The sequence below is a fragment of the Barbus barbus genome (genome assembly GCF_936440315.1).
Source record: "Barbus barbus genome assembly, chromosome: 12".
NCBI lineage: Eukaryota > Metazoa > Chordata > Actinopteri > Cypriniformes > Cyprinidae > Barbus > Barbus barbus.
The window spans coordinates 23,605,895-23,618,071 of record NC_136740.1 but is presented as its reverse complement, the minus strand read 5'-3'; the positions used below and the strand labels follow the sequence as shown (position 1 = coordinate 23,618,071).

Here is a 12,177-nt window from a genome sequence, read left to right as displayed (position 1 = left end):
AAATAAAGCACTGTTACCAAGCCACTATAAATGAATATCACTCTTTCAAAATAACAATAGTCAGCATAAGCTCTGAAAAAAAAGACACATTTGTGTGTGTGTGTGTGTGTGTAGTGTTGTGTGAGTGATATAGATATGTACCTCTCAAATAGGGTCCTTGTGAGCTTGACACTAGGAGCTGGCAATATGACCAAAATCTTACAGTCATGTTCACAATTATTGGCACCCTTGGTAAATATGATCAAAGAAGGCTCTGAAAATAAACCTGCATTATTAATCCTTTTGATCTTTTATTTTAAAAAATCACAAAAATATAACCTTGAAATAAAACAATTGAAAATGGGGGAAAATCTCATTATGAAATAATTATTTTTCTCAAATACATGTTGGACACAATTATTGGTACCCCTAGAACATTTTTATGAGTAAAATATCTCTGAAGTATATTCCCATTCATATTCATAATTTTGAGCACTCCAGGGTGATTATGAACATGAAATTATCCAGCCATGGCTTCCTGTTGCACAGAAATATAAATAGGAGGGAAAGCAAAGTCCAAATTCTCTTAATCATCCATCACAATGAGAAAACCCAAAGAATATATTTCTGATGTGCAGCAAAAGATAATTGAGCTTCACAAATTAGTGAAGTGGCTTTAAGAAAAGAGCTAGAGCAGTGACAATTCCCATTTCCATCATCAGGGCAATAATTAAGAATTTCCAATCAACAGAAAATGTTACAAAACTGCCTGGAAGAGGATGTGAGTCTATATCGTCCTAATGTAGGGTGAGGAGGAGAATTTGAGTAGCTAAAGACTCTCCAAGGACCACAGCTGGAGAATTGTAGAGAAAGGTTGAGTCTCTGGGTCAGAAAACCTTTTTAAAAAATAGTCAAACAGGAGCTGTGAATCTGGAGTGATTCTGGATGAAGGAATGGTCTCTGATCTCTTGTCAGGTGTTCTCTAACCTCATCAGGCATTATAGGAGAACATTTAGAGCTGTTAAACTGGCAAATGGAGGTTTCAAGAAGTTTTGAATAAAAGGGTGCCGTTAATTGTGGCCAATATGTATTAGAGAAAAACATTTATTTCATAATGATATTTCCCCCTATCTTAAATTCTTATTCTCCAATGAAAGGTTAGATTTTTGTGGATTTTTGAAATAAAAGATCAAAAGGATTAAAAATGCGGATTCATTTCATATTTTCATACTTTGATCATATTTACCAAGGGTGCCAATAATTCTGACCACGACTGTATATCATGATATGAGTTATTTTATTTGTTACGATGTACATAATATAGTTATTTTTGCTTTAAATAAGTTCTTTATGATATTGAATTGACATTGAATGGCATCATGAATTTCTGATACCGTACAAATTTCATAATTCTTGTCACCAGTGTCATTATCACAAAAACCTCAAGCTCACTGAAGACAAGTAAACACCCAGAGATTAAATAAGAATAAGAAACTAATTACAAGCAACAGGACAAAAAACTACATTAGAACAAACAAATAAGAAATGTTGTATATAGTAATCAAATATATAAAGCACTGCATATTCATCAATGTGTAAATTAAATACATATTTCTTCTTATTAAAGATACAAAAGTGATTTAGACAAGAGCATTGAGAGATCTTCTCTCTTTTGTTGTACATTAACATGAATAATATAGACAGCAGGAATATTAGACTGCTGTCAGTTTAAGGGCTGCCCGGTTTTCTTTGTAAGATGTTTGCTTTCACTTAAGACCTAAATTACTGTGTTTATGAGGATACTTGCAAAGACAGGGATTTGAACACGATAGAGATGGTACTCCAAAATCCCATACCGGTTGACAAATTTCTACCAGTTAATTGTGTCCGGTATATCGCCCACCCCTACTTGACACATGCCATGTGTCCGATTCTAGACAGCTGCCGGAACATCAGTAAGTTTCATCAAGAAAGGTCTCAGAGTTCAAAAGCACAACACTCACTAGATACCGTGGATCCTTGTGTGTATTTGTCAAGGCATACTGAGCTGCATTTGTAAAAGCATGCAGCCAGCTGTTTCTGTAGCACTCATACTGTATTTGTGATCATGCCCACATGTGTCTGTACAGCACAGAGCAGTCTGCAGTGATTACTGTACCCAAGCAGCTGCAAGCTGCCGTCAGAGATCAGCGTTAATTACACAGCAGCCCTGATCTGCCGCCTTCCTCTAAAGAGCCCAGCTTAAACTCCCATCAGACCACCGCATTCAGGGCATGTGAGAAGCTCCTGAGGTGCTGGGTATGATTACGCTCTTGTTCTGTGAAACCTATCCTTCACAAAGAACAGCAAGGAGGAAGAATGTTTGAGGAAGATACCTCTCAGCTGGATTTAAAAAAAATAAAATTTATAAACATATCAAACAGTGTTATTTTAGGATGTTGATATACTATTATATTTTTAATTAATATTTTGAATTAGTTTTTATATTTTTATTTTACTAATTTAATTTGTGCTTTTTTTTAAATGTCTATAGATGTTTTCACTATTAGTTTATTTTATTACTTCAAGTTAAACTAAAAGAAAATGAGAAATGATGGCTTGGAAACTATAGCTGAAATAAAATAATGTGTATTTTTATACATATATTTTTATTTTAGTTAATGTTGTTTTTTACGGTTTTAGTTTCAGCATAACATAATATTACTGCAAATATTTTATCATATTGTGAGACATTTCAATCGGTAATACATGCAGACACAGCCAAGCTTGTTGGTGTATTGTATGTAAGAACTTTTGACTTAAATATTATTTTTTTCTATTCTTATTTACATTTGCTCATATTTTATTTTTGTAATGTAATTATTTTATTTGTGTTTAAATGTATTTTGTATAATTATCAAATATTAATTATTTTATTTTGGATTATTTACTTCATTATTTGCTGTTTTTTAGGATTAAAAATGCATCAGTATTGATCATAATGCTGAATATAGAACTATTGTTGTTAAAGAAATGCCACATTACCTCAAATGTTGGGTCTTGTTGTTGGAGAATCAGAGGACATTTTGTGAGGTCATTTTGGCCCCAACAGCTATAGCGAAACAAGTACAAACATGCATCTTTGTATCTTCACAGATCTTAAAATCCCTAAACAGGTGTATTTGCGGGGGGTGTCATGCTGAGTAAGCAGTCAGTGAATGACTGTGCTATCCCATCAGCTGTTGGTGATAACCACCGGTTATCCTTGTCAGATTTCACTCTCCCTCACCTGTTCTCGCCCCTGGCCCACCGCCCCGACATGCCCTCCACCGTCCCTCATGGTCGCGGCATGTTTACTGTGGTCGAATCCAAGATCAAGAAGATGAGCTCTCAGGTTTCAATGGACTGTTATGCATGGCGGTTCTCACCGAGCTGATTATCTCCCGAGATAAAAACAGTTCCTTTGTGAGTGATAGAGTGAGATATTCCTCGTGTTATTCCTCTCTCTCTTTGTCCCTAGGTTATTTTTATTAGTAGTTCCCTTTGTGCCAGCACCCCATGGTTCAAATAGCTTTAGAGGTAGTGTGTGTGTGTGTGTGTGTGTACAGGGAAACTCATAAATAACAGAGAGACCGACGATGACCCCTAAGGCAGTGCAAATCAGACTGACTTTCCCGGAACGGAGTCCTGTACACTAGTCCATTCTTTTGAATGAAAGACCTCTCCGTGTACAATTATTATCGGGTCTGCTGCATTCCAGCACTAAGTTGCCCAGAAAAATACAGCAGTTAAGCTGAATCAAATTTCCTCAGAGCTGGTGAAGGGCTGACTTTAATGGGGCCCCTAACACTCGAGTCAACAGAACGGGTCAGCAGTTGTCATGACCCCTCGGCTCTTGGAGCCAACCACACTGGGACTCAGGAACATGAAGCTTTTATGATCCTTTCAGAGCTCAACTGGTCTCCATTGAGGTTCTACTACGGCCCTCCTGTTTCCCACAAACCCTCCCAAAAGCCTTGTCAAGGCATAATGGATAGGGGGTTGTGCACAACATTAACCCCTGCGGCAAAACAAACAGAGATGGCCACGATGACGTCGTTTAAATATGAACACAACGATTCAGGAAGCTTATTTCCATTATGGAATAAAAGCTAAAAAAGGTAATTGCGATTTATTTTTTTTCTCGCAATTGCAAGTTTATACATAACTCGTAATTCTGAGTTTACATTCATGATTCTGATTTTTTCTTAGAATTGTGAGTTTACTTTTCATGTTCTGACTTATTTCTCAGAATCAGTTTATATCTCGCAATTCTACAATTCTTTACATTCTGTGATTGTGAATTTTTTCTCAGAATTTTGAGTTTACATCTCGCGATTCTGACTTTCTTAATTCTGAGTTTGCTTCTCGTGATTCTGACTTTTTCCGCCCAGAATTCTGAGTTTACATCTCACAATTCTGTTTTATGAATTCTGCATATGCATGCAGTCAGGTCAGGTGTCAAAAAAAAAACAACTGAATTCTGAGCTATAAACTCAGAATCCAGAGAGAAAAATGTTAGCTCAGAATTCTGAGAAAAGTAGAATTCTAATAAAAGTCTGAATTGTGTCCCAAAAAATAAGAAAGAAGCAATTATATTTCTCTATTTTTATTCCATGGTGGAAATAAGCTTCCATACAACATGACTTCAGATGCGAGAGCCAATTCCCCTAAAATATATGGTCAACGTCAGACCACAAATTTGAATGCAAAATCCATATTGGTTACAATGTAAATTATACTCCGAGAAACCTGCATGAATGTCACATTGTACTACATCCACTTAATTATCAGCACATTATGGATATTCAAGAAAATGCAAATCTGTTCGATTTGTGAAACAAAGTTATTTTGTTTATATGAACAGAAAATTTTAGTTTAACTTTCTAGTTTAGCTTTATCTTATAATAATGTACAAGAGAAATGGCACATCTCCATTTAATGCTCTTCCTCTTGTGAGGCCAGCGGAGACAGGCAGGCGCCGGGCATTGCCCACAGGGGCCACCCATGCAGAGCGCTCATTGATTGGGTTTAGCTCTTCACAAGCATTACGGTGCTGGATATGATGGAATGAGTTTAGTGAATTATGCTCTTTGTCGACCATAGATGATGTGGTAATGCTACAAGCTAAATTATGTTGGGAGTTGATGGTTTGATTGATCCAGCAATGGGTTTCTAATTGGATTTCCTCTTTATTCTCTGTTGCGAAGCACTCAGAAATGACTGAGGGTGTTGTGTATTGTCATGCCTTGAAGTCTCTGATTAATCATTAAAACTTTTTTTTTTTTTTTTTTTATTGATTATAATAAACTCATCAGCAAAATGTTTCAGTCTTAATCAGACAATTATTTACAAATCTGTTAGCTAACATTGTGCAGCACAAAAATACGGGGTCTGTAATATTTGTTTAATGTAAAAACATTACAGTATAGTACAGAAAACAGAAATATTGTGAAATTGTATTACAAATTAAAATAACTCTTTTCTATTTGAATATATTTAAAAAGAAATGTATTTCTGTGATGGCAAAGCTAAATTTCCAGCAGGCATTACTCCAGTTTTTTAGTGTCACATGATCCTTCAAAAATCATTGTAATACACTGATGAGGTGCTTCTTATTATTATCAATGTTGAAAACAGTTGTGTAGTTTTTTTTCATCTTCTTTATGATTCTATTATAAATAGAAAAAAAAAACTGTCTTTACTGTCACTTTTGATCTTTATTGCATCCTTTCTGAATAAAGGTTTTAATTTTACTTTATTTCTTTCAATAAAAAAGTACTGTGCCCAAACTAACAATATTGAACGGTAGTGTATAATGATTTTTAACAAATTAACTAAATCATAGCAATAAAAATGAATAACTATGAAATGGATACAAATGTTGTTTTTTAAATAGAAAGCAAAATAATCAGACAACTTTAAAATAGAATTTATGGAATTTAGTGACATTGCTAATGTCAATAAAAATGAAGAAAGCTAAATTCAATAAAGAAAAATAGGAGCTGGACTGTTTTGTATTGATTGTAGAGTCATTGTTACATAAATGCAAATGTACGACTACATCACAAGGCGATCATGTGATTCAGTCTCTGATTTTTTTCCTTCACATCATATATTTCCTTTCAATTGGCCTGCAGTGCTCCATTGTGGAAGGATACAGTTTCATAATTTAGGGGAAATGCATAGCATGCCAAGTGCTTCCAAAAGCACATCTTTTTTGGTTAAATTATATATAAATTATAATAAATGCAATCTATATAAATAGGTATGCACATACTGGACACACTGCAGCTGTAGTTTCTTTTTCAAGATTCTTTGTTCTAATAAGATATAGGCACAATGTAAAATGTGCTAGAATGGGCACTATCACATCATCAAGAGCAAAGCTTCTGAAAAACCGAATTCATTGCTGGATGGTTAACAAACAAACCACTGTTTGCTTTTTGCTCTTTTCCTAAATCTTTCAATGTTTAATATATATGACATATGTACAGATGATAAGAATGTGATCAGTTTCTTAGAAAACACTGCAAGGCAGCTATATTATCTGAGACTATTTTCTTGATTATCCTTTCTGATGCAAATCATGTCATTTGCCTTGACACTCATTCTGTCATGACTTCACATCTGTGGCCACCTCACTGGTCAGAGTTTGGGGTTATAGGGATCACCACTAGGTGGAGCGCTTACAGTCAGGAAGAGTGTAGTATGACAAATCAGTGGCGGATGTTTAGTCCAACCAGCCGAGCACTTTCCTCCCACAACCTTCTAGCCACTTCATCATCTTTTCCTTCTGGTGCAGGGTCTTTTTCAGCACAATCACTGCACAAACACATATACACAAGACATTCTGAGTTTACAAATTATTGAAAAAGTGACAAATTATTGCATTTACCTGAAGTAGCAGCCAGACTTCCTCTCTAAGCCCTCAGTGACAGCACAGTAGATAGAGGTCTGTGCACCCTGCCAGGGAGTTTTCATCAGCAGAATACAGGGCAGAGACAGTATAGTCTTTAGCATTGGGTACCATTGCAGAACATGGCGGTTCAGCTCTGTTCGAATCACTCCTGGATGCAGGCAGTACGAGGAGACTCCTGTACCTATATGGAAGCATCCATTGAGATATAAAACAACAAGAGAGTATTCGTGTAATTGCTTTATTTGTATTTGAACTCATCACAAAAACACTAAAACATAGAATACTGTTTACTTTTTGCTCAAAATAAACAAACAAGCTTTGTTTCTTTATTAATTAGCTTGCAAATTGCTTGCTATACCAAAAACCGCAGTATATCTTACCTTTCATTCTTCGTGCAAGTTCTCTCGAGAAAAGCACATTGGCCAGCTTACTCTGTTTATAGCTGAGCAAAGGACTGTAAGGCCTTTTGTCAAAGAACAGGTCATCAAATTCAATCTTTCCTGTTGGAAAAATATGGATGACAAATGGATATTTATTGACTCAAAGGTTTCCATCCTTGTGGCATATTTACATAAAATAAATTATAAAAAATTATAAAAGTTTAGGGTCGGTAAGATTTAATTTTGTTAAGGAATAAATACTTTTATTCAGATAATATTCACTAAATTTAACTTTTTCAAAGAAAGAATCCTGAAAAAAAAATGTATCACCGTTTCCACAAAAATACTAAGCAGCACAACTGTTTACAACATTGATAATAAAAATAAATGTTTCTTACACAGCAAATCAATATGTCTGATTTACAGAACGCTCTATTACAGAAATAGATAAATATATAACTTTTTAATATGTCTCGCAGGAATAAATTATAAAATATATTGTGAAATATAAATATATATATATTTATAGTAAATATTTCATAATATTACTGTTTTACTGTATTTTTATCAAATAAATGCATTTAAAGGCAAAAAAAAAAATATTACAGATCCCAAAATTTTGAATAGTGGTGTATTTCTGTAAATATAAGCAAAGAAATAGTATAGTCTGGTCTAAAACAAAAAAATCTTAATTTCTTATCTTAACATTCTTATATCTTAAAATATTAACATTCTGAGTATTTCTGAATTTGAATCAAAAGAAATTACCACCAACATGTGCAATACTGGACACATTAACTACGCGGCTGGGGGAGGATCTCTTTAGCATTCCTAACAGTAGATTGGTCAGAAGAAAGTGTCCCAAGTGATTGACAGCCAGCTGTGTCTCAAAGCCATCCTCTGTGATCCACTTTGGACACATCATAACACCTGTCAGAAAAAAAGGGACTTTAAGATCTGTCTCTGTACCCCTTGCTTTTAAGAGTGAAATCAGACTATGATGAGGGTCTGACTCACCTGCATTGTTTATAAGTATATCCAGTCGTTCTTCTGTTGCTACGAACTCTTTGGCAAATTCTCGGACAGAATAGAGAGAGGCCAGATTTAAGTGTCTGATGACTACATTGCCATTCCCTGAGGAGCGTCGAATATACTCTGCAGCATTCTCAGCACGAGCCAGGTCCCGACAAGCCATCACTACCCGAGCCCCTAAATCCACACATATTCACATTTCCGAGTTAAAAGTGAGGGAATTGAAAAATGGGGTCCTAAATTAAATGCCATACCTCTACGAGCCATATCTTTTGCTGTTTCCATGCCAATCCCAGTGTTAGCACCAGTAATCACAACCGTCTTTCCATCTAGACGAGCACGGCTTTTGCAGACACCACCAGCTATCCATTTCCGCAGCAGTATGAAGCCTGTAAGGGGGATGGAACTAAAGCTACATACACAGTGCTTAAAAGATTTTAAAATACATACTCGGCTGTAGAATCTTGCTGTAGCATTTTTATTATTATTATTATTATTTAACTGGTAATATTGTTATAGGCATATGTGTAGCCTGTGTTATAAACACACACTACTGTTCCAAAGTTTGGGCTCACCTGGCTGCATAATAATACTAAATATGATAAAATAGTTAAATATTATTACACTTTAAATAACTGTTTTCTATTTTAATATATTTTAAAATGTAATTTTGACATCTGTGATGTCAAAGCTGCATTTTCAGAATCATTACTCCAGTCTTCAATGTCACATGATCTTTCAGAAATCATTCCAATATGTTGATTTGGTGCTACATTTTTAGAAACGGTGATACATTTCAGGATTATTTGGTTAATAGAATGTTCGAATGTTTAATAGAATGTTCGATTTTTTACATGTATATATATATATATATATATAATATTATACGTCTTTTTAATGCTTCATTGCTAAATTACAGTAACATTTCTTGAATAAATCATTGCTTAAAACGTCTTTATTTTAAATAAAGATTGTATTAAAAGTTCTAAAAATGTCAAACAATACACATAACTTACTGATTGCGGCCAGCGCGATGACAGCGCCATAATTCACTAGATCAGATGATGTGACTTGATCCCTCATCTCTCGTGAATGTCTACTAAATCAAGATTGTCACATTGTGTCCTCTCTGTGCAGAATGCTATATATATATGCTATAGGGCTTAAGCAACTAAACAGCTTAGTACCTGCTGTACGCTTCGCCAAATGGCTGATTACGCGCGCCTCATTAACATCTAGAACAGCAGATTTCTCCATGTTTTAAAACGACGTATATCTCAGAATCACAATAAGAAGTTTCTCATATGAATATTAGTGGTCAGATGGCATATTTATTAATATTCAGAGTAAAAAGTACAGGCCTTGTTATGAAAATGGGAATAATACACTTTATTTATTTATTTTTTGCCATGGGTGTGTTGACACAAATGCACATCTGTGCATGAACAACGCACACGCCCTCACGAGGGATGAGAAATTATTATTATTTCATTTTAACCTAAGTTATCGTTACGATTTCGTTTCCTATTTCTCTGTTATTGCATTTACTGTAATCAGCAGTGATCTGTGATTTTTATTTTACAGATCAGAAATACATTTTATATTAAAATTAAATATTAATATTTATAATAATAATAACGTATAAAGGCAACAATAAATATTTTTATTTAACTATAAGTTAAATAAAATATAAAACAATCAAAAATGTATTTGATTACAACAAAACCCGAAGAGTTTATTTTAAATTGCACCATATGAAGAACCATTCATTAAGTCATCCACTCTAGCCTTTACAACATTGTACAGGTTGTTGAAATCGATAAGCAGTCCTTCTGGCTCCTTCTAATGATTTTGAGTCACTAAAAAGAATCGGATCAGAAGAGTCATTTGTTCGGTACTCGTAGTACGCTGGTTCGATTCATTAAAAAGAACCTATTCATTAGAGTCGTTTGTTCAGGAATCGGACCTTACTGGTCGTGTCGAATATTTTGTGCTGTATATATTCAGTAGTGCAGTAAACACTGAAATGTGTTGTCCCGTCCACATTGGGAAGACCGCACATTACAGTAACAGTACGTCTTAAAAAATTATTCTGTTCATTCATAATTTTTTGTCCAATATTTTCATATAGGAGATATTAAATAATTGAACATCAAGAATTCTGTTCAAACAAGACCAATCTATGATGGTCTTGACAGATTATCTGCAAAACACCAGCAAAGTGTTGAATAAAATATCAACATTATCAGCTTTCCACTATTAAACCAGCAGCTGGTTAAACTGTAAAATGTTGTCGTTTCAAGGAAGGAAGCCATTTTCTTGTTCCAGTAACCACTCCTCCTTATTTCAGAGATTACAGCCAATCAGAGCTCAGAATCCAAAACAGGAAGTGGCGTTTTGCGTGCATCAACCAATCGCTGACGCAGAAAGAGAAGAATCTCTGCCCATTTAGCGCACTTATTCGTCTCGTCTGAGGCTTTGTGTTCTTTCAATATATCACATTGAGCATATTTCCATATAGCCTATAATCCGGTAAGTATTATTTATATAATCATATTAGATGTATTCGCGCTTTAATTCACGCATTAGATGATGGTCGTTTATTATGTGCGCAGAGGACAGTATGCGGAGTGCGCGCCGCGCGAGGGGGTTGCTGCATCATTTGTGACCGAGTATTTGTAATAAACGTCGAGCTGGCTCTCGTTCCGACCCACTTTGGATTTTCAACCCCATTTATTGTTATTGTACACAAGCCTAAGGCTTATGCTTTCGTTTAGATCTGTCAAATCATCCGGTTTCATGCACTGGATGTAACAGCACAGGAACTACTTTTCTCTTTCAGTTGGATGAAAGCACATTACGTTACAAACACAATATATTAAGGGCTTTTCTGAAGTGGTACCATGGCGCACTGGATATCAAACCCATTTTAATCCAGCATATATTTCTATAAATGTATGTAAAAATAAAATGTGGTTTACTCACTAGTTTTTTATTTATGTAATTTGCAGGATGAGGTGGTTGTGTAAACGCCAGCCTTGGAGCTGAATGCTGTGAGATCCCGGTGAATATTGTGAGGGTCTTCATGTCACTCACCTGTCCTAAATAAAACTCAACTCTAAAATTTCCTGACTTGGTTTACTAAATGCCACTGGCAGTAATTTTTTAATCTTAGCCTAAATGTAAAGGCACTGTTTAGCTCAACAAACGTTTTATATTTCAGAAACATGGATGCGGATTTGTTTATGGAGTGTGAGGAGGAGGAGCTGGAACCATGGCAACAGCAAAATTCAATGGATGATTTGGGGGGAAATGCTGAAAGCAGTACTCCCACTGGTGTGTAATTTGTTAGGTTTTTCTGTAACATTTATAGTTAAATGTATGTTTATTTACGCATATGTAAATACTTAATTTACTAAATTAACCTGTCCTTCTTCACTGTTTAGTGTGTTCAACTCCCGCCGCTAAGGTTGATATTCCAGCAGAACCTAAAACCATGGTGATCCCAAACCTACCGCCTGTAGTAAATACAGCAAACACGGTTCCGCGGATCACAAATACAAGTGAGCATTTGTTAATTACAGCATTGTTGAGTGATTATCAGTTATTATGTCATGATATACTCATTCTCATGTTGATCCAAACCCATTTAACATTCTCTATTTTGTTGAACACAAACAAATTATCTTGGCTGCTGTTTTTAGTTTCTTGAAAGTGAATTAGGACTGGGGCTGTCCAACTTTAAAATGGCAAAAACATATAATAAAAATTAATTTGTGCTCTATACATTTACAGTGTACGCTTAATACGCTTTGTGTAAGGTAGAGACTGAAATTCTTACTATTT

General features: G+C 35.0%; 1 protein-coding gene across 2 annotated transcripts; it reads right to left on the bottom strand.

The window, feature by feature from the left end:
* Positions 1 to 5,295: 5,295 nt before the first annotated feature.
* Positions 5,296 to 9,453, bottom strand: LOC306877711 (retinol dehydrogenase 13). 2 transcript variants are annotated; one of them, XM_079429633.1, is made up of 8 exons: positions 9,348 to 9,453; positions 8,586 to 8,720; positions 8,317 to 8,508; positions 8,068 to 8,229; positions 7,300 to 7,419; positions 6,896 to 7,100; positions 6,691 to 6,822; positions 5,296 to 5,669 (listed from the first exon to the last, which is right to left on the bottom strand). In XM_079429633.1, the coding sequence occupies exons 1-7, from the start codon at positions 9,412 to 9,414 to the stop codon at positions 6,717 to 6,719; spliced, it is 987 nt and encodes a 328-aa protein (XP_079285759.1). In that variant the 5' UTR covers positions 9,415 to 9,453; the 3' UTR covers positions 5,296 to 5,669; positions 6,691 to 6,716. The 2 variants fall into 2 exon arrangements, with proteins under 2 accessions (XP_079285759.1, XP_079285758.1); XM_079429632.1 differs by having other exon boundaries at positions 5,296 to 6,822.
* Between the last annotated feature and the right edge of the window lie 2,724 nt (positions 9,454 to 12,177).